This window comes from Archocentrus centrarchus, chromosome 1 (genome assembly GCF_007364275.1).
Source record: "Archocentrus centrarchus isolate MPI-CPG fArcCen1 chromosome 1, fArcCen1, whole genome shotgun sequence".
NCBI classification, from domain to species: domain Eukaryota; kingdom Metazoa; phylum Chordata; class Actinopteri; order Cichliformes; family Cichlidae; genus Archocentrus; species Archocentrus centrarchus.
The window spans coordinates 1,969,816-1,994,817 of record NC_044346.1 but is presented as its reverse complement, the minus strand read 5'-3'; the positions used below and the strand labels follow the sequence as shown (position 1 = coordinate 1,994,817).

The window sequence follows — 25,002 nt, the reverse complement described above, 5'->3', positions numbered from 1 at the left end:
ACTGCACTCATGCTTCACCAACATCTCCAGCTCATCACTTTTGTTGGGCAGAGAGTTGAAGACTCTTTGGCAGAAAGTTCTTATATCTCCACTTCCAAGCCTTCACCTTTGCACCAGCACGGCAACTGCAAAACACCTCTTTGTCTCACCTGGAATAGGATGGGATCTTCCAAATTTGCTCCATTTCAGTGAAAAAAGCTCTTCTCTTGACTAAACTCTTCTCCCCACAGAAGTATCCATCAGTACTTGATAAAAACAAAACCAAAAAAAAGATGAAAATACAACAAAAATTAGGTTTAATCAAGTCCACACTCATTAATTAATTCAACCTAAGTTTACATTCACACAAAGTTTTTAGAAGCAACTATTTTCTTGCACCCTTTGTCACCGTTATCTGTATAACAAAGGGAACACTGTCACTGTTGCCCAGTTTCTCAGTTTTTCCAGTTTCTTAGCAGCCCTAAAATTATTGGTGGTTTTTCTGTCAAGTGGTCAAATAATAAATGATTTTTGAAATGTGAAAACCTCGTGTTATAGGTTCGGCTTTGTTTTTGTTGAAACCAAAGTGCATGTCATTGCGTATAAAATTACATTTCCTCAAAGTACATTTATGACACACATGCTACCAATTAGCAATAGCCAGCTTAACACCAGTTGATCAGCAGTGTAGGGTCGTGGTGCAGCTCTCTCTTGCTGCCCCTCTTACCAGGCGGAGGTGAGACCAATGGAAACAAGTGCACCTTAATAGTAACTTCACACTTTACAAAAACTCACTGGAGATGAGCAGGTTTTGTTTCCAGGATTTATTGAAGCACAAAGTTAAATAAAGTACAAGAAAGCAAAAAAAGCCCTCCCGGGAGTTGAGTGCCTTGGAGCCGCTGCAAAGGTGGTAGAGGAAGAGCAGAAAAGTGCGCTTCCTCTCAACTTTACCACTGCCCTTTATTGCCCAAACTCACACCTCCCCCTGCTGTTATCAGGGCCAGTGGGCATAGAAAGATGCTCCCAATCCACTATGTACCATACTAGTTCGATCCTCATGCAATGGCTCCATGACTGGGGGCTGGGGGCTGCCAAACCAACCAACTTTCCCACGTGAAAACACCTCCCACCAGAGCACTACCCACCCTTCTATCCATATTTTCACATTACTAGAAACACTTTTAGGGCGGTCTTATCTCAATACACAAATTTACTCCCTTACCTTATTACAGTAGCTCAGGTGGGACAACCCCCCCCCCCCCCCCCCCCCCCCCCCTCAGGACACACACTCCCCGCTACTTGACCTTCACACTGGCAATGCTGTGTCAAAAGTGCACTGTGTACAAAGGTGAGCCTCTAAATATGAATGAGTGCAGTTCTACTAGTGGAAAAAACCCAAGGCCCTGGGCAGAGCAGGCCTCAGTCCTTTCCACTCACCTAAAGCATGTAGTGTTCCAGTGTGTCAATATAGGTAACAAATAATATATAATGTGACCATTAATCCAGTGTGTGTGATTAATATATGTAACAATACGTGATATGAAAATATTAATAGTAAATACTGATGTCAAAGTGATAAAAATACACCACAGCAGCATTGTGAGTAGTAAGTCCACAAAAAAGAAACACTCAGGCAGCATTGTGCCGTACATTTATTTCTCTTCTGTGATGACAGCGAAGAAAATCTGCGAGAACAACATGGGGATCAGCAACATTCATCACGAGGGCTTGGAAACATCCAATTAGCACAAGGAGATTAAAACCAAAGTGATCCATGAACTCTAATAATATCAGGAACTGTATCTACAAGAAAACACAATAAGCTGTAAAATAATTTCAGGGCACGCATCACATTTGATCCTTGTCACGATCATCCATGCATCCATCATAGTGTGCATGTAATAGTTAGAAACCACTTACAGGCATAGCATATATTATTTCCTTAAACATACATTTTTGTAGTTAAGCTCTCTGAATGCTCATTTAGAGGAGAACTGTACTATATATGTACTAGTCCATTTATCATTTACCATAAACCAGGGGTATTCAACTGGCGGCCCAAGGGCCAGAACCGGCCCATCAGTCATTTTGGACCGGCCCACTGCCCATTTACTTCTATAAAATAAAAATTTTAAAAGAAGCTGTGACTAAACTGTAAGCACGGCATGTAGTTCACACTCCTTACAGGTAGTGGCGGTAACGCACCATAGATTACCAACCGCCATTAAACTCAAGAAGAAAAAGAAGAAGAAGAATGGCATTTTATCAGTGTTGCCAACTTGGCGGCTTTGTCGCTAGAGCTAGTGGCTTTTCAGACCCCCCTAGTGAGTTTTTTCCTAACAGCAACTAGTGACAAATTTAGCCAGGTTTCTCAGTAATGTCAGCGACTTTTTGAGAGTTTTTTTTTTTAACCTGAAATCCTCCGCTATTGCCGTGTTTTGTGTACATACAGCCTTCGTACTGCATCAGTTCAGACACTTTAGCCGCATTTCCATATGGGACGACTTGGCACGGGTCGACTCGGTCAACAAAACTCGGCTCGGTCGTGTTGTGTTTCCATTGCAATTGGGGACAACCACAGTGTGGGTGGAGCCGATATAGCAGCGCGGACAGTAGTCTCACGACGTGACTCGTGCACGGCTCAAAACACAACACAACAATAGATGAGATAGAGGCAAGCTAACAGCTAATGCCAGTTTAATATAATCATCATGCATAAGTCCCCGTACAATGTGTTAATGGATGAAAGTTATCATTGTTAAGTATAACTCTATACCCCGAACATAATCGGCTCAGTGTACTTCAAAAGAGCCACCGTTCGCGGACTTACGGCAACAATTACCGTAATAACACCACAGTAATACCCTATATTGATTGTGAAGTGCAGTTTCCCAGCTTTCAGAAACTGTTTGAATTTTTTCGACAGGACAAACGGTCGCGTTATTACGGTAATTATAATATGTATGCTGTGTGAGCGTTTCAGATGGCTCTCATGTTGCAAAACTACTGCTGCAAACTGTCGGTCTGGGGATTCAACTGGTGCTTTATGTGCCTCCAGTTTCTTGCTGTCAGGTTTTAAAAATGGCACGCTTGATTCTGGTGAAGGAATCGCTCTCATGCCTCCGATAGTGACGACACTCCCTGGCCAATCAGTGGCATGCTGTCCTCCGCGTCACATTTTGTATCGCCTCGTATCGCTCAGAACCTCGGGTGAGTGGGTACGAAAAAGGACTGGCAAACTTGTACCAGTTACTAATGGAAACGCCGTCAAACCGCAGCGAGTCGAGGCGACCCGTGCCGAGTCATCCCGTACGGAAATGTGGCTTTTGGCATCGATCGCCTGGACCAACAAGCAGGGGCGGTTCTAGGGGCGGGGCCACAGGGGCATTGGCCCCATCTGAAATCTGATTGGCCCCCTGAAGTGCCCCTGTCCTGTCACTCATCTGTCCTTTGTCCGAGAGTAAGGATCAAATTATAGGTGGATGCAATTCCATGCCGAAACACCAGTAGCGCTAATGAGCCAAATAGGAATGTCCAGCGTGAATAAAGCTTAAAGAAGAAAAGGAAGATTTGACCGATTTCGCAGAGAAAGTTTTTTAACTGACAACCGATGCCAGTCTACATTTTGAGGAGTTTGTTGGTTGGTTTGTTGGGACAAACGGTCGCGTTATTACGGTAATTCATAAGAAAGGGTCACTCTCAGGTGGGAATTTTTGAGCAAAAGAGTGAGTCTGCCAGCTGACCTTTTCATCAGGTCAGAAATCATTTAGGGAGAGCAACAACAGTTAATGCTGTAATGTATGAAATGCCTCATGTTGTTATTTAGTGAAATGGCACATAAGTTTACTGAATTCTGAAATCCGTACATCTACCACAAATATTTGGCCCCTCTATGAATACTGTGGCCCCTTGATGGCCGCTTACTCAGAAAAATCCTAGATCCGCCACTGCCCCCAAGAGTACCAAACTGTTGGTATGTACCGTAAGTCACGTGACCTTAATAGCGGAATTGAGTCTGATCGCATCCTCGTGATGCAACCGGCGGATACGACGCCGCATTGAGCGGGTGGGATCGTTGCTGTGATACATCAGCATATGTCTATGGATTTACAAATCCTGCTGACTGAAGAACAGAAGTTTGTTCATTCAGTCTGTTTACATATTTTATTATCTTACACAGGAGGAAGCACTGTGGTGACGTCTACTTCACTGCAGACTGGCTTTTTAAAGAATCAGTCTTTTTTTGCTATTTTTGCTCTGGATCTTTTATGTTAACATTTTATTAGCACAGCTGCGAGTCGTTTTTTATGGAGAAAAAAAATGCATTAATTTATTTGAGGAGCATTATTATTTAAATATGCCAGTGGTTTATTTTTGAGCAATTTCTCATGTACATCTACAGCTGAATGTTAATAAAAGTGTCTGTGTGACATTTGGGACATGTAGCTTTGACTCAGAGGTGCGTTTTTGTTTATACCTTTGGGAAGAAAAAAAATATCAAGATATATTTCGTATATCAACATTCAGGTAAAAAATATCGAGATATTATTTTGGTCCATATTCCCCAGCCCTAGTAGTCCTAAACATATTTTTTCTTCCCTTTTTGTCTCTCCTACAGCCTCGATTGCAACTACATGCAAATAACCAATTATGCAAATTAGGTGATGATGTCATATAGCGACTTTTAGGACATCCAATAGCTACTTTCCCTGCTGAGGAGTTGGCGGGAGGCCAGACAGCAGTTTCTGATGAAAACGTCGCATTCAAAAGAGAAGAGACGTAAGGTGGACAGCGAAAATAGAAAATTTAACAACAACTGGACCGATAAGTATGTACAAGAGTAAGTGTCCCGAGAAATATGTGGCCCACCGGCAAATAGCCTCATGACAATTTGGCCCATAGAAAAATGTAGTTGAATACCCCTGCCATAAACCCTGATTCAATAGATGACCACATACACCCCGTTACAGACAGAACTGACTTCGGCATGGATCCATAGGTTCTTCTACACTTTCTGAGCAGAAACTCACGATGCTGGAGTTGCATCCAAACTCTTGGTAAACACTTCATTACAACCCTTCTTACACTTAACATTGCCTGTTAATACTGTCATGCAATGATGACATCATAACAACCTACTGGAGGATGAGATCATCACTGAGTCTGAGAGCAGGACCAGAAGGGCAGAGGTCAAATGTGGTTCCTGGTGTCCCTGAGGCAGATGGTACTCACAATCAGCCTGAAAAAGTCCACACCAGAGTCCACAGGTACGTCAGTCAGTACTGCTTCTCGTGAGCACAAAGACAGACTGTCCAGAAGATCAATAGGATGTTATTTATCAACTTAATGCATTTTTTTTCAAGAGTCTGATGTACAAAAACAAACACTTCTCACAAAAGAAAGCACATGTTCAAAAACACCTCATTAAGAAATAAAGAAAAGCACAAACCTATACATTCAGCTGTGCGTACATGTACTGATATGATGTCAAAGTAGGATGAGTCAAACACCAGCCTAAATGCATGAAAAACAGTCGATTTTCAGTGTTTTTCTGCATAAGGGGAGACTCTTCCTTCTACTGAGAACTCAGAGACACAGAAGAACCATATGACAATGTACAGAATCCAAATCCAGGATAAAGGGGCTCAGTAAACGTGGTTTTGAAGGTGTGGAGGAGAGTCATTGAGCCAGAGCAGATTCTGTAGTAGGACAGAGTGCCAGCAGGCCAGTCCAAATACACTCCTACTCTGTTTGAGACAGAGGAGAAGGAGGAGGAGGAGATGTCTTTTCCTGTGTTGTTATGCCACACAGAGTAGTGATCAACCTCAGAGCACATCAGACTCCATGACTGATTATTGCATCCAAACTTGCAGTCAACACTGTCTCCTCTCTTTTGGATTCCTCTGTAACTCACTGCTAAATCAACCACTCCTTTCCAGTCAACCTCCCAGTAAGCACGACCAGTCAGTCCATATTCACACAGCAACTGAAGACAGGTATCAAACCTGTCTGCATGAGTGGGATATGGCTCCTGCAATTCCAGTGCTGTCACCTTCCTGTTGTTGTCAGACAGTTTGAGGTTTCTGTTTGCTGTGTTTGTGTCCACTGTGAGTTCACAGAAATCTGATGGTGAAAAGAAACAACATCTGATGATTTATTAACAGAACGAAGAAAAATGATTTATTGTTTTGGATCTTTAGTCAAATTCAGAATTACCTGCAGAAACACAAGCTTTAGATTTAAACCACTTTAACATCTGTTGCCTTGTTTTCATGAATCAAAGTGAACACACACACTTACACTTCTTCAGACCAGGTTTCAGCCTCTGTTCTCCACCATGTTCCAGCCTGGAGGAAGAAACAGTCTGAATGAACCTTCAGAAGCTTTTTCATCCTTCAATCATATCCACTGTTCAGGTTGGTTATATATCATCATATAAATGAGGAGTCTTCTTCACACACTAAGGTTAATTATGGATTTCCACAGGGTTAATTGCTAGGACCAATTCTATTTACACTATATATGCTTCCCTTAGGCAGTATCATTACAAAGTGTTGCATACATTTTCATTGTTATGCAGATGATACTCAGCTTTATCTATCAATGAAGCCAGATGACACATCAATTAGTTAAACTGCAGGAATGTCTTAAAGACATTAAGGCATGGATGACCTCTAATTTCCTGCTTCTAAATTCAGATAGAACTGAACTTATTGTACTTGACCATACAAATCTTAGAAACATGGTGTCTAACCATTACATATAAAACAAATATGTAACATGACTGCTTTCTTGGATTTGTGCAAGAAAAATTAGGGGGAAAAAATTAGAAAAAAAACCCCATTTTGTGTCAGAGTGATGCTGGAAAGCTAATTCCTGCATTTATTAGTTCTGAGCTGGACTATTGTAATTAATTACTATCAGGCTGTCCTAAAAGCTGCTTACAGCTTACATTAAATAGTCACAAACACTACATAAAAATCTGTGATATTTGAGCCTCTCTGCATGCTTTTACCTGAGATTTTTAAGTTTCCAGTGTTCATGCTCCACTCCAGCAGAAAGCGCATTTGTTCCTGCGTCTCCTGGATGGTTGTAGGTCAGGTCCAGCTCAATCAGATGGTAGGGGTTGGCTGTCAAAGCCGAAGCCAGAGAAGTACAGCCCTTTGCTGAGACCATACAGCCTGACAGACTGGGCAGGCACGCATAGACACACACACACAGAAAGAGAGAGAGAGAAATGTACAATAGGAATCAAGTGTTCAGACTGGGGGGTTTACCACCTGTTCTAGAGCAGGTTATGTTCAGCATTTCACAGTAAAGTAATAAAGACTTTCTGCTGAAGGAATGTATGTTATGTAAACGGTTCCATTTTACAATAATAATATGAACAAAGCCATCCATGATGCTCAAACTGTCTCAGTCATGTTGTCACTGGAACTTACATGTATTCATTTGGGGATGCAGAAAAATAAGAAACAATCTGTTTCATGTTTAGTTCTAATTTGCTGGCAAATCTCCTCATGTGTGAGTGTGTGTGTGTGTGTGGGGGGGGGGGGGGGGGGGGTGTCTGGGCTTACTTGAGTCTTTCCAGTCTACAGTGTGGAGTCCCCAGCCCAACAGACAACAGCCTCACTCCTGAATCCTGCAGGTCATTGTTACTCAGGTCCAGCTCTCTCAACATAGATGACTGACAGCTGAGGACTGAGGACAGAGCACTACAGCTTCTCTTTGACAGATCACAGCCACTCAGCCTAGAGGGGAGTAGGTGATAAACACAGTGATCTACATGGAGCAATGATAGCAGCAACTACTGTACACTTTTTTTGTTTAACCAACTAATCAATATGGTGATAACCTCATATGACTATTTACAGACTGAGAATGAGTTAGTTGATAAAATTCCTACATGTGTGATGCAGTTATCTGTGCACCTACAGAATTTTACTGGCTTCTTTCATTATTGGCACCAGCCTCAGAAAGGCATCCTCTGAAGCAAAAACTGAGTATATCTTCAGGTCAAACACATCCAGATCTTCTTCTGATGAAAGTAATATGAAGAGCAAAGCTGACCAATGAGCAGAAGACAGTTTATCTGCAGAGAGACTTCCTGATCTCAGGGACTGTTGGATCTCTTCCACTAGAGAACAGTCATTTAGTTCATTCAGACAGTGGAACAGATTGATGCTTCTCTCTGGAGACAGATTCTCACTGATCTTCTTTTTGATGTACTGGATTGTTTCCTGATTGGTCTCAGGGCTGCTGTCTGTCTTGATTAACAGGTTGTGTAGTTTGCCCTGGTTGGTCTGCACTGAGAGACCCAGGAGGAAGCGAAGGAACAAGTCCAGGTGTCCATTTGGACTCTGTAAGGCCCTGTCAATGGAGATCCTGTGGATCTTCTTAGAAGATGTTTTGCTTAAAAGAAGTCGAAGGTTTTTCAGTGAGAATGATGGTAAAGGCATCACATTTTTATTGCTGTTAACAAATGACATCCTCACATAAAGAGCAGCCAGAAACTCCTGAACACTCAGATGGACAAAGCTGAACATCTTGTCCTTTCCTTTCCTTCCTTGCTCTTCTTTGAAGATCTTTGTGACCACTCCTGAGCACACTGAGGCTTCATTAAAATAAATGTTGCTCTCACTCAGATCTTTCTCATAGAAGATCAGGTTGCCCTTTTCCAGCTGATGAAAAGCCAGTTTTGCTAATGACTTAATGTACTGAATGCTCTTCTCTGGGCCATACTTCTCTTTTGTCTGATCAATATGAGACACCAGGAACTCTGTGTACATCTCAGTGAGGGTCTTGGGCAGCTCTCCACCCTCTCTGGTTTTCAGAACATCCTCGAGAACTGTAGCAGTGATCCAGCAGAAGACTGGGATGTGGCACATGATGAAGAGACTTCGTGATGCCTTGATGTGGGAGACAATCCTGTTGGCCTGTTCCTCATCTTTGAATCTTTTCTTGAAATACTCCTCCTTACAGGGGTCAGTGAACCCTTTGACTTCTGTTATATTGCTGACAAACTCTCGAGGAATCTGATTGGTTGCTGCAGGACGTGTGGTTATCCAGATGCGAGCAGATTGTAGCAGATTTCCACTGATGAGTTCCCTCAGCAGGACATCTGTTTTAGTTGACTTTGTTACATCAGCAGAGCGATTGTCATCAGCATAAAAGTCGAGGTGAAGACGGCTCTCATCCAGGCCATCAAACACAAACAGAAGTTTGAATTTGCTCTTGTCATAGTCTGTGTTTTCTGATGACTCCACAGCTGTAAAGATGTAATTAAGAGCTTCCTCTGTGATGCCTACAGTTTCTGGGATACATTCATGAATGAGCTCTGCCAAACTGAACTTTTCTCCCTTCAATGGATTCAGCTGACGGAAGGTGAACGGGAAAATCAGATGCACATCTTGGTTGAATTTTTTTTCGGCCCAGTCCAACACAAACTTGTGAACAAGAAAGGTTTTCCCAATTCCTGCGATTCCATTGGTCAGCACCATTTTAATAGTTTTGTCTTCTTCAGAAGGATGTTTGAACAAGTCTGTGGGTTGGATGGGTTTCTCTGCTCCTGTTGGCTTCCATGCCTTCTCAAACGATCGGACCTCGTGCTGTGCGGGGATCTGTATGTCACACCTGGCTGTGATGTACAGCTCTGTGTATATATTAGCCAGATTCTGTGTATCTTTTGCCCACTCTTCTTCTTCTGCACCCAAAAACTTATCCTGGAAGCTTGATTGAAGCATCTGTTGGTAAAATGTGATAGGATGTGGCTCTGGTACTGGAACCATAAGATCTATGTCAAAAATGAAGGATAAAAAGACAAAAGTGTGAAGTATATGTCTACAGATATCAAGAGTATACAATTGGAACCAAAATTATTCAGTCTAATTTACATATTCAATTTACTGCCATAAATTACTATGATTCAGCTGTTTGTAGCCAATCATAAAGCTAGCAATCCTGACAACAGTTTTACCGTCAGTCTCAGAAGCCTTAGTCTTGAAGAAGAAAAATCCTTTCTTTTTCTTAATCTTCCCAATACTGCCGTCATCCCCTTTCTTCTTCTTAGTCTTCCCAATACTGCCGTCATCCCCTTTCTTCTTAGTCTTCTCACCATTGTCACCTTCCCCTTTCTTCTTCTTAGTCTTCTCACCATCTTTATCATACCCTCTCTTCTTTGGAGTCTTCCCACCATTGGCATGCACTGATAGACAAAGAGAGATTATGAGTGTTAAAGTGATATAACCTGCACTCTGTTAAACTTTGTCATACAATACCCTCATGTTTGTCTCATCCTGTGACTGACCTTCTGTTATTGAGCTGTTGGCAAGCAAACTCTGAAGCAGGTCATTTCTGTTGATCTTCTCTAAAATCACCTTGGTGACCTCCACAGCTCCTGCAACTTCATAGGTTTGCGTCATCAGGTCCACAGTTTCGAATCGCTTTGACGTTTCCAGTCGGCTCTTTCTGATGACAGTTCGGCCCTGAAGGACATCGCCCTGCTGCAGGAACCACTTGAATTTATTAAATTCTTCATCTCCCAAATCTTCTAGAGTGTTTAACAGGTCCCCAGACATCATGTCAGAGAATATTGTCATCTGTTGTGGAGCAGCTGTGTTAGTTGTCTCTTATTGGCTTACCTGTCAAATATGAAATTAGTTTGTAAATTATCAGTTGTTCGTGTTTAACAAAACTAAGTTCATTCTTTACATTGTTTACAGAGGCCCACATATATATTCATTCCTGTGAAATATTTTGTTTATAAAAGTCTCTTAATTTCATCCATCCATTCTCTTCTGCTTAACCTGTTCAGTGTCGTGGGAGAGAGGCACGATACACCCTGTACAGGTTGCCAGCCTGTCGCAGGGCCAACACAAAGAGACAGACAACATCCACACACAATTCCCACCTATGGGCAATTTAGGCAATTTAAAGTTGCCAATTAACCTACACCCCAGTAAGTGCATGTCTTTGGACTGTGGGAGGAAACCGGAGTACCCAGAGGAAACCCACGCAGACACGGGGAGAACATGCAAACTCCACACAGCGAGCGAGAGACCTGGGCCAAGGTGGAATTAAACCCAGGCCTTCTAGATGTCATCTAACTGTGAGGCAGCAGTGCTCACCACCACGCCATTGTGCTGCCCCTCTTAATTTAATCTAATTTCATTTGGAATAAAGCAGCATTATGATGTTCTAGCTATCTGTCTGTATTGGAATGAGCTGATAGAGAGTCTGTTGGCTCTGTTGTTACTTTTGCCAGAAACTCGCATACCCAAGTTGGTCACCATGAACTCCTTATTATATCATCAGTGTGGTCCATCATGCAGATGTTTGATGGCAAAGCATAAGAATTCACCAGTGAAACTTATAATGTCCACATGGTGTGGCTCAAGGAGAATCGGGGTTGCTATGGTGCTGGAGGGTGTCCGTTCAATCCCCAACTCCTCCAGTCTCACATCAAAGTTGTCATGGTCCTGGGCCGATGGCCCAGTGTTTTTTGTTATCTTTGTATTGGTACCCAGTTTGTTATTTCTAGTTCCTTATGTTTTCCTGGTGTCAAGTCTGCATCTTTGTCTCTCTCTTCTGTCTTCCTGTTTTACTTTGATAGTTGTCTGGTCCATGTCTGTTGTCTTCAGTTTTGCTTCCCCCAGTCTTGTCAAGGTAATCAGCATCACCTGTGTTCCCACCTGTTTCCGCTTCCCTCATCAGCCCGTCTGTGTATTTAAGTCCCGTGTTTTCTCTGCCTGTTGTCGTGTCATTGTTGTTTGCTCCCCTGCTGTGTCCCTTCTGTGTTTTGCCTTAGTCTCGGAATTCAAGTCTAGTTATCCTTCTGTTTTCCTGGTTTTGCTTCTGGTTCTGTCCTGCACACACTAAATAAAGGCTGAATAATCATCTTACTTTGTCTTCCGTATTCTGCATTTGGGTCCACTTCCTGCCTGCCACACAGCCGTACATGACAGAATGACACAACCCCAATGGACCCCGCAGATACGGAAAGGGACCTGCGTTTTTGAAAGGTCCCTGGCGACGCTGCTCACCTCCCCTGCCTAAACCGCAGGTCTGTCGAGTGGGCGGACTGTTTTTGGTGCCGGCCGCTCCCTCAACTGCCTCTCCGTTCGCTCCCCTCTCTTAGTCGGAGCAGCCATAGAGGACGAGGAATTCCCGGCAGCAGCGGAGGGAGTTTTCTCCGGCGCCGTGTGGTATAACGCCGTAGATATCCCCACCGTCTGTACAGCTGTGTCTTCAGTCCGCTTCAGTGGGGAGGGAGCGTGGCTCTCAGCAGTGGAAATGGCAACCTCAGCCCACCAACACATCGACAACTGATCGGGATATGTTGTGTTTATCTGCTAAGACTGGATTGTCCTCTGAGAATGTTGGTGATTTTGTTCGCAAGCTATGTGTCCAGTGGTTTCGGGAACCCTGTGAGAAGCAAGGGAATGCCATAGTTCACACACTTCATGGACTTAAGGTGGAATATCCTTGGCTTATGGACCCATTGCCAGTCTTGACCAGGAATTATGTTGAGGTCATAACACCTTCAGTGTCTCAGCCTTCACCTCCCCAGCGACCTCCGTCGCCTGCAGCAGACCCTCTGTCCCAGCTTTAGTCTCAGTTGCCTGCAGCAGTCTCCAAGCCCCTTCTGCCACAGCCCGCTGCAGCGGTCTCCAAGCAGCCTCAGTCTCCTTCAGCTCAGCTTCAGCCTCTTCATGTTCATCTCTTGAACTGTTTGGACTGTTTTTGCCAGCTTTTGCCACTGATTTTTGGTTCTGCCCTGTGGTTTTGTTTTGTTTTTTTGGGCTCCTGTGTTTGGTTTTTGTTTTGCCCAAAGTGTGAAGGCTTATGTAATTAAATAACACTAGGATCTCGGACCCACAGCTTGTGCAGCTGGCACAAGCTGGCTCAGATGGTGGTAGAGCAGCGAAAGCATCTTGAGGCATTGCAGGCCCAGGCCAAGTGGCACACTCAGGTATTGGAAGACTTGGTGTCTCTGTCTGGATCCATGGCTCAACAGCCACCATTGTCCCCGACCCCATCCACCACACTGCACAAAATATAATAACCTAATATAATCTTAAAATATACAGAAAATAAAACACAATGTATAAAACGTACAGAAAATAAAACGTATTAATACAGAAAATAAGAGAATGTATAAATATATGTACGTTGTAAAAAAAAATAAAATAAGTGTATACATATAATAATGAAGATAGTGAATATTGCATTAGTGAATGAATATTGGATACTGTACAATCTAGGAGTGATAGATATTGTTCAGTATGAATAATATAATATTGCACAGAAATGTGGGTATTGCACAGTTACAGTGGGTGAGTGTGTGAGTTCAGGGTGGTGATTGCTTTGGTGAAGAAACTGTTCTTGAGTCTGTTTGTTCTGGATTTGATGCTCCTGTAGCTCCTGCCAGAGGGCAGCAGGTCAAACAGGTCAAAGCCAGTGTGTGAGCTGTCCTTGATGATGTTTGTGGCTCTGCTGAGGCAGCGGGAGGTGTAGATGTCCATCAGGGAGGGGAGAGGGCAGCCAACGATTCTTTGTGCTATCTTGACTACCCTCTGAAGCCTCACCCTGTCTGCCTCAGTGCAGCTGCCGTACCATACTGTGATACAGTACGTCAGCAGGCTCTCAATGAATGAGCAGTAGAAGGTCAGCAGCAGGTTTGAGTCCAAGTTGTTCTTCCTGAGGGCCTTCTTGATAACAGCTGACTGGACTGCAGTCATGGGTGTAGAGTCAGTATAGGAGAGGGCTCAGCACACAGCCCTATGGGGAGCCAGTGCTCAGTGTGTGGGTGGAGGAGAGATGGGGGCCAAGTCTAACAGTCTGGGGCCGGTTGGTTTAGAAGTCCTTCATCCAGGAACGTGTGAGAGGGGGGAGGCCCAGGGTGTGCAGTTTGGTAGTGAGAATATCTGGGATGATTGTGTTGAACGCTGAGCTGTAATCCACAAAGAGCATGCCAGTGGTCCAGTGTTTTTTGTTCTCTTTTGTATTGGGCCTCAGTTTATTATGGTGCTGTCCTACCTCAAGTCCCTCACAGCCCCCCTTCTGGACCCCTTGCAGTTTGCCTACAGAGCCAACAGGTCTGTGGACGACGCCATCAACCTGGCTTTGCACTTCATCCTACAGCATCTGGACTCCCAGGGAACCTACGCCAGGATCCTGTTTGTGGACTTCAGCTCTGCCTTCAACACCATCCTCCCTGATCTCCTCCAAGACAAGCTGTCCCAGATGAACGTGCTTGATCCCATCTGCAGGTGGATCACTGACTTCTTGACGAACAGGAAGCAGCACGTGAGGCTGGGGAAGAATGTCTCGGACTCCCGGACCATCAGCACCGGCACTCCTCAGGGCTGTGTCCTCTCTCCTCTGCTCTTCTCCCTGTATACCAACTGCTGCACCTCTGACCACCAGTCTGTCAAGCTAATTAAGTTTGCAGATGACACGACTCTCATCGGACTCATCTCAGACGGGGACGAGTCGGCCTACAAGATGGAGGTCAAACGTCTGGTGTCCTGGTGCAGCCACAATAACCTGGTACTGAACGCCCAGAAGACAGTGGAGATTATAGTGGACTTTAGCAAGCACACAGCCGTCTACCCTCCATCATCCTGACTGGCACCCCCATCACCACAGTGGACTCTTTTCGCTTCCTGGGAACTACCATCACCCAGGACCTCAAGTGGGAGCCCACCATCACCTCTGTCGTCAAAAAGGCCCAGCAGAGGATGTACTTCCTGCAGCAGTTGAAAAAATCAACTTGCCAGTAAGGACCATGGTGCAGTTCTATACTGCCATCATTGAGTCCATCCTTACCTCCTCCATCACTGTGTGGTACGCTGGAGCCACCACTAGGGACAAACAGAGACTACAGCGCATTGTGCACTCTGCTGAGAAGGAGATTGGCTGTAACCTCCCATCTCTCCAGGACCTGTACACCTCCAGGACACTGGGGCTTGCAGGTCGGATCACAGCCAACCACTCTCACCCTGGGCACAGACTTTTTGACCCTCTCCCCTCAGGCAGGAGGCTACGGTCCATACGGACCAGAACCTCCCGCCATAAGAACAGTTTCTTCCCCTCTGCTGTTGGACTCATGAAAAATAACCCTAAGACTGTTACCACCACCCTCCACAAACGCTGATGACCCTATGTCTATGCACCTGTCTGTTTGCACTGATGTACATATTACTGGACTATAGTTTAGTTTCTTTTATCTTTTGATTATTATTATAGTTAAATTTCTAATATCTCTGTATATTTGTAACTTGTATATTTGTAACATTGTCTTATAGTGTTTATACTTATTCGTTTTTTATGTAAGCACGAAGTACCGCAGCAATTTCCTAATGCTGTGAACCTGTTCACCCATATTGTCACGGATCAGCTGTGTAGCGGGCAGGAAGGGGACCCCAAGGCAGACGGGGTAGGGTGAAAAAACAGTCTTTATTTGGCAAAGAGCAAGGGTAGCCAGGAATAAGAAAAACAAAACCAAACATCAAAGGGCAAAAACCAGGGAGAACATGGAGGGTTCACAGCCGGGGAGCAACCAACGTAGAGACAACAACGACGCAACAACAGGCAGTGAAAACACGGAACTAAAATACAGAGGATAACGGAGTGGGAACAGCTGGGAGACACAGGAAACAGTAATCATACAGACACGACGAAAGGAAGCAAAACTGAACATGACAGACAGACCAAATGACGATCAAAATAAAACAGGAAGTCAAACAGGGAAACAAGGACACAGACCTGACACATGGAAACACAAGGAACTAGAAATCACAAACTGAGGACAAATACAAAAGATAACAAAAAACACTGGGCCATCGGCCCAGGACCATGACACATATGGCAATAAAACCTTCTGATTGTGATTCTGATTCTGATTTCTAGTTCCTTGTGTTCTGCATCAAGTCTGCTCTGTCTTTGTTCCCTTGTCCCACTTCCTGTTTTATTTTGGTAGTGTCGTGGTTCTTGTGCTTTAGGTTTAGTTTTGCTTCCCCTTGTCTCAGCATTATTGTGTTCAGCTGTGCTCTCTGCTGTTTCGATTTCCCTCATTATTCCCTGGTGTATTTAAGTCCTGTGTTTCCTCTGCCTGTTGTCGTGTTGCTGATTATGTCATGTTGGAGTGCCTGTTTGTTTTTGTCAAGCCTGGTTTTGTTTTTGGGTTACTTTCCACGTTTGGCTCCTGAAGAAAATGAGTTTTCATGAAGTTAATGGTATATGTTTGTGCTTACATAACATAACTGGTTAAAAATACAGAAGCTTATAATGTTTAGTGTCATCAGGGACTTTGTGTTCTCACTGTGCTATATATATATATATGTATGCAGTGTGTTTGTGGATAAATGGTTACAGGAAATGCTTGAGTGGGGTTGCTTTATTAATTTCTATTCAGGAATAAAACAACTGACAATGTTGGTCTCAGGCGATTCTTTCTGGTATAACTTCCACAGCCTTAGAAAACACTCTCACGGAAGACTGAAGAAGCAGGGGTGCTGAAACTGAAGCTCTGATTTGTACAGGGGCTTCTGATTATGCTGCTGACAGTGGATCAGACTTGGATCACCCAGAACGCTTCCTCTGTTTCTCACGTATTTCAGCAATTCGTATCACATAATGAAGCAGTTACGTGATTTCAGAAAACGGGGCCTCGTTTACCTTTTGTCACGTGATTTTCTCAAACCCGATACGGGCCTCGACAAAGGCTTCGTTTGGACACGTCCCCTTTTGCTCGGGGCTTCTGTGCAAGACGTAACATCTCTACCCAGGAGGATTTTGTTTTCTGCTCCACGTCTGGCTCCCACACCGATTTTGTATTTTGGTTTTTGTTTTGCAGTATCTTTGAAGTTATATCGTTTTCTGGAGTCCTGCATCTGGGTCCATCCCCGCCAGTCACACCGCCCGACACTTCCCTGCTGCTGGACACATGGGATAAGGGAAAATTCTGAATTGAATTATATTCGGACACACGGGGGTGTAAACTGGTGCTGTGCGTCCTGTCTGGAACTTACTAAACCAGCCAGACATACCAAGAGTGTCTTTGCACCTGTTACCAGGCAGGTGCTCAAGCCAAAAAAAAAAAAAAAGGGCTCCCATCGCCAAAATTATTCATAAAATAAAAAAAAAAAAAACACACACACACACAGTAGGATATTTAACTTATATATTTATTTTTGTTAACACAGTCAATACATATCTAATCAAGAAACTCAAATCATAACTTTGCAATACTCCAAAAAACACACTCTGGAGCCTTTTCTACTTCTAGCCATGACTGTTCCCGTTTCTGCAGAACGGCTCTGTTAAATATTGTGTTTATAATATTCTGCATTTTAACTTCTGCCGAGTTGGATTTAAAGAACAAAGCATCGTTTATAGAGTTTCTAAACTATTAATTTATTAATAACTACACCATGTGAAGGCCTATTCTTCCTAAGTAAACATCTGGTAAAATGTTGCATTTCAGTGATTTTCACTTTCTGTAAAATAAAGAAATTTAAATGTAATTTTCCTCCGCTTGCCCATCGGGAGCGCCGGATCTCACGGTGGTCTGAGGGGCGTCTTAGCCTCCCGAGAAAATTCAAGCTGATCAGCAAACAGTTTACGGACCGCGCAAAATCCAGTGCGCTCCTCCTCGGCGCACGCACAGAAATGCCCTTCACACATTAATCACTGTAGCTTTGGTACAGCCGTGGTTACAGATTGTTGGGTTTGCTGCAGCTTCTTCCATGTCGTAAATGATCACACACTTCTTAGTCTCTTGACTCCTTTATTCTCAACTTCATCACAGCTCTGGAAATGTGCTCAGTAGCCATGGTTGTAAAACGTTTACACTTGTCGTAAAACAAAGTAAAAAAAACACAATAGTTTCTGCAGGAAGTTCCATTCGCCACACAGGATATATCAAAATAAAAGTTCTCACCAAAATAAAACAGTGTCTAACAGAAGAATTTGAGAACAGAACTTAACACCCCCCCTTGTTCTCATCATTGTAACCCAGATACTTAATTTCCAAAGAACCACATTTTGAATTTAACAAGTTTTGCTTTGGTTGCGGGTTTTGTCAGTATGTCAGCAGCCATGTTTTCTGTTGGGCAATAGATGACATCTATTTTTCCCTGGCTGAATGCTTCACGAATGAAGTGGTACTTTACATCAATGTGTTTAGATCTTTGTCTGCTCACTGGGTTCTTACTCAGTGCAATGGCTCCCTGATTGTCTCCGTGAATCACTGTGCATTTGTACCCTCTTTTATCCATACCATTTAACAGCTGAGTTAGATACATGCTTTCCTGAGTGGTGCTTGCTAAACCAATGTATTCAGCTTCACAAGTTGACAAAGCCACTGTTGGTTGTTTCTTTGATTTCCACGAAATGGCTGGACCTTGTTTAGTAAGGCTGAAACAATACCCTGTAGTGCTGCGTCTGTCTTCCATTGAAGATGCCCAATCAGAATCACTGAATGCGATTAAGTTCAAGTCCTCCTCACTTTTCTTGAAACTCAGTTCATAGTCACTTGTCCCTTTCAGATATCTCAGTGCATGTTTTGCAGCCACCAAGTTTTCTGCTTTTGGCTTTGCCAGTGTCTGTGAGAGCCTGCTCACAATCCAACTGATATCTGGTCTGGTGCAGGTCATGGCATAGATAAGGCTGCCTATTATCTCACGGTACTCTTTTGAGTTGACAACCTCCTCTGTATCCTCCTGCTCATTTTTAAGGTCATCCTGTTTTTGCTCACTTGGTGTAGACCTGGCTTTACACTCAGACATCTTAAATCTTTCAAGCATTTTTAGGATGTATTCTTTCTGACTCATTTTGATTTCTCCTTCTTTTTGTTCAAATCGTATGCCCAGAAAACATGATATTTTTCCCATATCTTTCATGTTAAACTTGGTCTTCATGGCTCCCTTAAAACTGTCAAGTAGGTCATTATTGCTGGCTGCTATGACTAAATCATCCACCCAAATGAGTACAATAATGATATCATCTTTGACCTGCTTGCGATACACACAGTGGTCAGACAGGTTTCGCACGAAGTTGTCCTGTTCAAGGTGATCATTTAGAAGCTTGTACCAGTTTCTCCCAGACTGTTTTAAACCATAGAGGGATTTCTTTAACTTGTACACTAACTTCTCCCCTGTTTCTGACGTTTCTTCAAATCCTTCTGGTTGCTCCAAGAAAATTTCTTCATCTATTGGAGCATGTAGGTATGCTGTCTTAACATCCATTTGATGAATGGTAAGATTGTTTTGTACTGCTACCTGCATCAGCACCCTTACAGATGTAATGTTTGCTGTTGGGGCAAAAGTCTCGTGATAGTCTATACCTTCTGTTTGGCTGTAGCCCTTTGCTACGTATCTGGCCTTAAAGATCTGCCCCTTTTCTGTGTTTTCTTTGAGTGCATACACCCACTTTCCTCCTACTGTGTTTTTACCTTCTGGTAGAAGGTTCAGTTCAAAAGTGTCATTTTCTTTAAGCGAGCTGATCTCTTCTCTCATGGCCTGTTCCCATCTGTGTGCATCGGGTGACATCTTGGCTTCACTATAAGTTTGGGGGATTCCACACACTGCCTTGTAGCAACAGTCTACAGTGGTTTGAGTTACATCATTATTTTCAAAATCTGGTAGGTAGTCCTTCAAGTGTTTTGGAGGCTTCCTTTCTCTTCGTGGGTAATGATTCTGATTTTGTTCACTTTTTGCATCTGTACTTTGTCCATCTTGTGCTATAATTTCTATATTTTCCTCATCTTGTAGCTGTTCTGTAACACCTGTGTTCACACTTTCATCATTCTCGCACTGAGATTGGTTTCCTGCATCAGTCTGACTCTGCTGTACATCTATGCCATTTTTGTCACTGGGGTTTCTTCTGTTATATCCCTGGATTTCTGGGTCACACTCATCTGTCTGTGTCTGTTGTTCAATACTGTTCCTTTTAATGAACCTCACCAGTCTGTGTTTTAACACTTTTTCTGTCTGTGGATTATAGACCAGATATGCTGGGCTGTTCCTACTGTACCCTACAAATATTCCTTTCTCACATCTGGGGTCCAGTTTCTTTTGATCATGTTTGTATGCATAACACTCTGATCCAAACACCCACATTTTTGAGAGATCTGGCTTTCTTCCTATTAGCATGAAGTATGGTGTGTTTTTAGTTCTGTCGTTGTAACATCTGTTACGAATGTGAGCAGCATTTTGAACAGCATAAGGCCATAGTACTTTTGGTAGCCTCTTTTCTAGTAATAGACACCTTCCCATCTCAAAAAGGGTTCTCCATTGCCGTTCAGCAGTGCCATTTTGGTGAGGAGAATAAGGGGATGATGTCTCGTGTCTTATCCCTTTGTTCCTTAGCAGTGACTGAAAAGCACCGCTCATGTATTCTGTGCCATTATCTGACCTGATACATTTTACCTCACCGTATGGTGCGCTGTCTGCTAGGAACTTCTCCGTCGCTAAAGTTGCCTCACCTTTATTTTTAAGGAAGTAAACTGACACGGCACCTGAGAAATCATCTGTGAATGAAATGGCATATTTATGTCCCTCTAACCCAGTAGGCTCAATAGGGCCTGCTAAATCAGTGTGAACCAACTCTAGGGGCATCTTAGCCTTTGCATCTGGTTTCTTGTTTCTACTGTTGGTAAACTTTCCCTCTGTGCAGACATTACACTCTATCATTGAGTTACCTGTGATTTTCATGCCCTCAACCACATCTGGCAGTTTTAGTACATCATCTACATTGCAGTGTCCCAATATTTCATGCCATGTCTTGACATCGTAGGCTGCATTCACTTTGTCACCTGACATGTCATTTACCTGACCTTCAATGTACTGCTTGTAGTTGTTTGCCGTTTTCAGGTAGTAGAGTCTCTCATGTTCCCTGATGTGGAAGTGTGTCCCATCTTTTGTTATGAGTTTATTCTGTCTCTCTCTGAAAGTTACTGTGGCTCCATCAGCCGTGGCTGCCTTCACTGAGAATATACTCTGTGGGTAAGTTGGGATGAGCAGGGCTCCTCTCAGTGTGACCACGACGTCTCTCCCCTCTGAATCCTTTAAAAGCACCTCTGCATCTCCTCGCTTTAGTGCCACGTTGTTCATCCTGCTTCCATCTGCTAGCTCCATGTAGTGCTCATCTGGGTCAAAAGTATCATCAAATCTCACAAACTTGTTTTCCTCTCTGATGATGTGAGATGTGGCTCCACAATCTACCATTATTCTATTTTCTTTAAAGTTGTTTGGTAGAAAACACTGACTGACTTTGAATACAAATGTCTGTTGTTCCTCTTTGTTTTCTCGTCTCTCTGCAGTTTGCTTTGCATCATCTTTGTGCTTGATTTTGCTCCTGCATGTCTCATCGCTGTGTGTCGCGCTCCTGTGGTAGCTGCACCACTTTGGTACTCCCTTCTGCCGGCAGTCCCTCGCAATGTGGCCGCGGTTACCACAGCTGTAACACGTCACCGATGTCATGTCCACTTTCATCACGTTGTCTGATCTTGGTTTAATGTCAAACTTTTCTGTTTCTTCATAGCTTCGGAGTTTGCTTTTGAACACTGTAAATGTTAACTCCTCGCTGCTCTGCGTCGTGTGAATGGCGAAAGGTTTGTACGACTCCGGGAGGCCCTTCAGAATCATAGCGATTGTCAGTCCGTCACTTACCACTTCTTTGGCGTTTCTCAGGGCGGTTACTGCTTTTTCAGCGCGTATGATATAGTCTGTCACTGTCTCGTCTGGCTTCTTTCTGAGGGACGTTAGCTCTGTATACAGGGCGATGATTCTTGGCTTACCCTGACTGGCGTAATGGCTGCGTAGAATTTGTAGCGCCTTTTTGCCATCATCCGCAGCGTCTCTCATCACCAACGACAGACTTTTGTCATCAAGAAATTGAATTAGTTCCGCGTAGCATTCTGCATTCTTTCTTGGATCTGGATTACCAGTAGATAGGATTGTGTCCTTTAAGCCTATTATTCTCATGTGGCCGAGGAACTTTACCTCCCAAAGTTCGTAGTTGTTTTCATCGCCATCAAAAGTTAATCTCTGCCATCTTCCTTCTGTGTTGCGCCTGGGCCCATAACCTGTTGGGTTTGCTGCAGCTTCTTCCATGTCGTAAATGATCACACACTTCTTAGTCTCTTGACTCCTTTATTCTCAACTTCATCACAGCTCTGGAAATGTGCTCAGTAGCCATGGTTGTAAAACGTTTACACTTGTCGTAAAACAAAGTAAAAAAAACACAATAGTTTCTGCAGGAAGTTCCATTCGCCACACAGGATATATCAAAATAAAAGTTCTCACCAAAATAAAACAGTGTCTAACAGAAGAATTTGAGAACAGAACTTAACACAGATGCTTTTCTCCACCTTCAGTGTGACTCACTTGTTACTTCCAAATTGATTTGATAAATAGTAATATTTGTCTCTGCATCACTATAATAAAATTACAGTGAATGACTTTCTTGCTGATTTGGTTCTGTGCAGTGAGACAGCTCCAGCCAGCAGCTGGGGTTAGTCTGCAGAGCTCTGCCCTAATCTACTGTCTGAGTTTCTGCAGTGGCTCTGTGGCTAAATGAGCAGATTCCTATTGATATTCAATCCAAAACTGCAATAAATTCACATCAACTGAGAGAAAAAAAACAGAAACTATAGTTAGAAAATTATAGTATAACGAATTAAAATGGCTGCAGCCCTGATATGCATTTAGCCAGTCTTTGAAATATCTAATATCACTTTGATTTCAGGTCCATAAATGATAACGCTTTAATGAGATTGCTGATGTGAGTCTATGGCGTGGTGCTTCAGCTCGACTGTCTGTCTGTAGAAGGAGGCTCTGGGTCCAGACTGTTAATACATCGGCAGCTAATTTAAGAAAATACAAATACAATCATCTGTACTCACCAGTGTTTGCAGGAACACCTGATGGACATCTGAATCTCTGCCTCTCCTTGCAGGTGTGTCAGGTAGCCAGGGTTCAGCGTTTCAGGGTCTGAGATCAGAGAGGAAAGGTTTCCACTGTAAACTTCCTTTTCTCTGTCCAACAAATGCAGTCTGATCAGAGCTGCTGTCGAATCAGCAGTTAAGTGTAATTTCATCCATCCTATTACTTCCATCTGCACTCACCTGCATTCCTGAGAAGGGAGGGGGCAGTTTCACGTCTCTCTGAATCTGTCAGATTATTGTCAACTGAAAATCTGCTGTGATACGTTTCATAGAAAAAATGCTGGAAGTTCGCATCTGGTTTCCGCCTCTCGCTGCACCGTCCCCAGATACACTCGTGCTGCTGTGTTTGTGATGTAGTTACTTACAGGCTCAGGTCCCCACACGTGGATTGAACCACAAACCCTTGGACTTTGAATTTGTTTTTAATACAGGGCTCCATATCCATATCTGATAAACCAGCTGCTAATGTGAAGGTGGAGAATCTGAATCCAACATTTAGTGTGTGCTGCGTCGATCTGAAATGGTTCCACAGAGCAAAGAGCAAAGGTTAGGACCCAATCGCAGCTCAAGACTCAGTCAAAACCTCACATTTTGGTTTCTTACTGTGTTTCCTGTCAGATTTCTACATGCAGAAGAGTTAGTGTGCGCCGTTTGGTGTCTGTAAACCTTTATTATTCTAGAGGGGCTGATGGGAACAGGTCCTTCACCTCATTACAGGGCCTGAAAATAACCAAAGCACTTCCACTAACCCGGACTCGTTAAGCTCCGTGTGACAATAAACTCATTCACAAACCACATGTACACAAAAATCTGTGCTTCAAGCACACATTTCCAGTTCAGAGTCAGTTTGGCATCAAAAACTTTTTTCCCCCACTGAAATAAAGCTTATTTCAGCTGCTCCTTTTATTCATAATATTTATATTAAGTCTAACTCTGTATAGAAGTGAGATAAATACAGCCTGTAAATGCAGAGTGCAGCCTCTCAGCTCCCTGCATACCCCAACTATCAGAGAGAAAACTGGCAAAGTTTCAGGGAAATGTGCCAACCCTGCAACAAACACTTTCTAATGAAACAGACAGACGAGTCGGAACCTGTTTACAGCTGCGAGGCAGGAGCAGGCAGGAGCAGGCAGAAGACGTTGTCCCCCAGGCTTAAAGCTGCCGATCAGGTGCTTAGCAGCTTTTACTGCGCAGATTTTAAACAATGACCGTTGTCAGCTTTAATAACACGTGAAAAACATGCAGCTCAACATTAAACTACAAAACAAATCTACAACAGCCATTCCCTGCCACCTTCCGATTTTACTGGGAAAAAATTCCAGGTTAAAGATTCACTTTTTTAACAAGAATTATGCAAAATTCCAGGTCCCTGCTGTGATCAGTTTTCAAAAAATAAACAGGGATGAAGGTTGGGTTGTTTTTAGACGTGTTTCTGGCATTTTGTGAGGATCCGCTGGTTATAAATGTGGTGGAGCTCGATGTGCTCCTGTGGCTCAGTGAGCATGGGCTCTGAGGAGACTGATGCTCAGACTGATGGATGCTGAAAGAGGTGTGATCCGTGGCAGCAGCTTTGGAGGAGTTTGCAGATCAGGACTGAGATTTGATCTCCAGACTATTGTTGAAATCAGTCCTGTGAACGTCGTAACGGCACCGAGCATACGTCCGATCTCCTAGGCCAGAAAAATGTCTTACTGGGCTTTGGTTCAGTCTAAAATGAACGGAAGCATCGGCAGCTGCTGTAGATAACTGAATATTTCAAAAGCTCCTGTTGAGAAAATGAGAGAACAGAATAATATGAACAGAAAGGTTCTCTCTCTAATAAAGTTCATGTGGATTTGGTCCACATGTGTGGCACCAGGGGAACATCACGCTGAGGATTGATGAAAATGTGTTTTTACTGTGTGAAAGCATTCAGCAGGTTTAGAGAGTGTTAAAGACAATTTTGAGCCTTTGAATCCAAAAATTTACCCTCCAACACCTGAAGGACCGAGCTCAGCCACTTCCACATGATGGAATTTTAAAATGCAGAATTCCTGTTAAGAAGGGGATCTTGGCCTTATATGCCTTTATTA

General features: G+C 43.4%; 1 protein-coding gene across 1 annotated transcript; it reads right to left on the bottom strand.

The window, feature by feature from the left end:
- Nucleotides 1–4,567: 4,567 nt before the first annotated feature.
- Nucleotides 4,568–23,021, bottom strand: LOC115781883 (NACHT, LRR and PYD domains-containing protein 12-like). Its single transcript, XM_030731800.1, has 8 exons — nucleotides 22,889–23,021; nucleotides 10,286–10,619; nucleotides 9,956–10,183; nucleotides 7,915–9,772; nucleotides 7,557–7,730; nucleotides 6,995–7,168; nucleotides 6,280–6,326; nucleotides 4,568–6,102 (listed from the first exon to the last, which is right to left on the bottom strand). The coding sequence occupies exons 2-8, from the start codon at nucleotides 10,575–10,577 to the stop codon at nucleotides 5,555–5,557; spliced, it is 3,321 nt and encodes a 1,106-aa protein (XP_030587660.1). The 5' UTR covers nucleotides 10,578–10,619; nucleotides 22,889–23,021; the 3' UTR covers nucleotides 4,568–5,554.
- Between the last annotated feature and the right edge of the window lie 1,981 nt (nucleotides 23,022–25,002).

Bases quoted from the DNA above. Each gene is read 5' to 3' on its own strand.
- LOC115781883 (XM_030731800.1), bottom strand. From the start codon at position 10,577: ATGACAATATTCTCTGACATGATGTCTGGGGACCTGTTAAACACTCTA. The intron at 7,731-7,914 runs GTAGGTGCACAG...ACTCCCCTCTAG, and splicing joins AAAGAAGCCAGTAAAATTCT to GCTGAGTGGCTGTGATCTGT. The intron at 6,103-6,279 runs GTAAGTGTGTGT...TTTCACCATCAG, and splicing joins GAAACCTGGTCTGAAGAAGT to ATTTCTGTGAACTCACAGTG.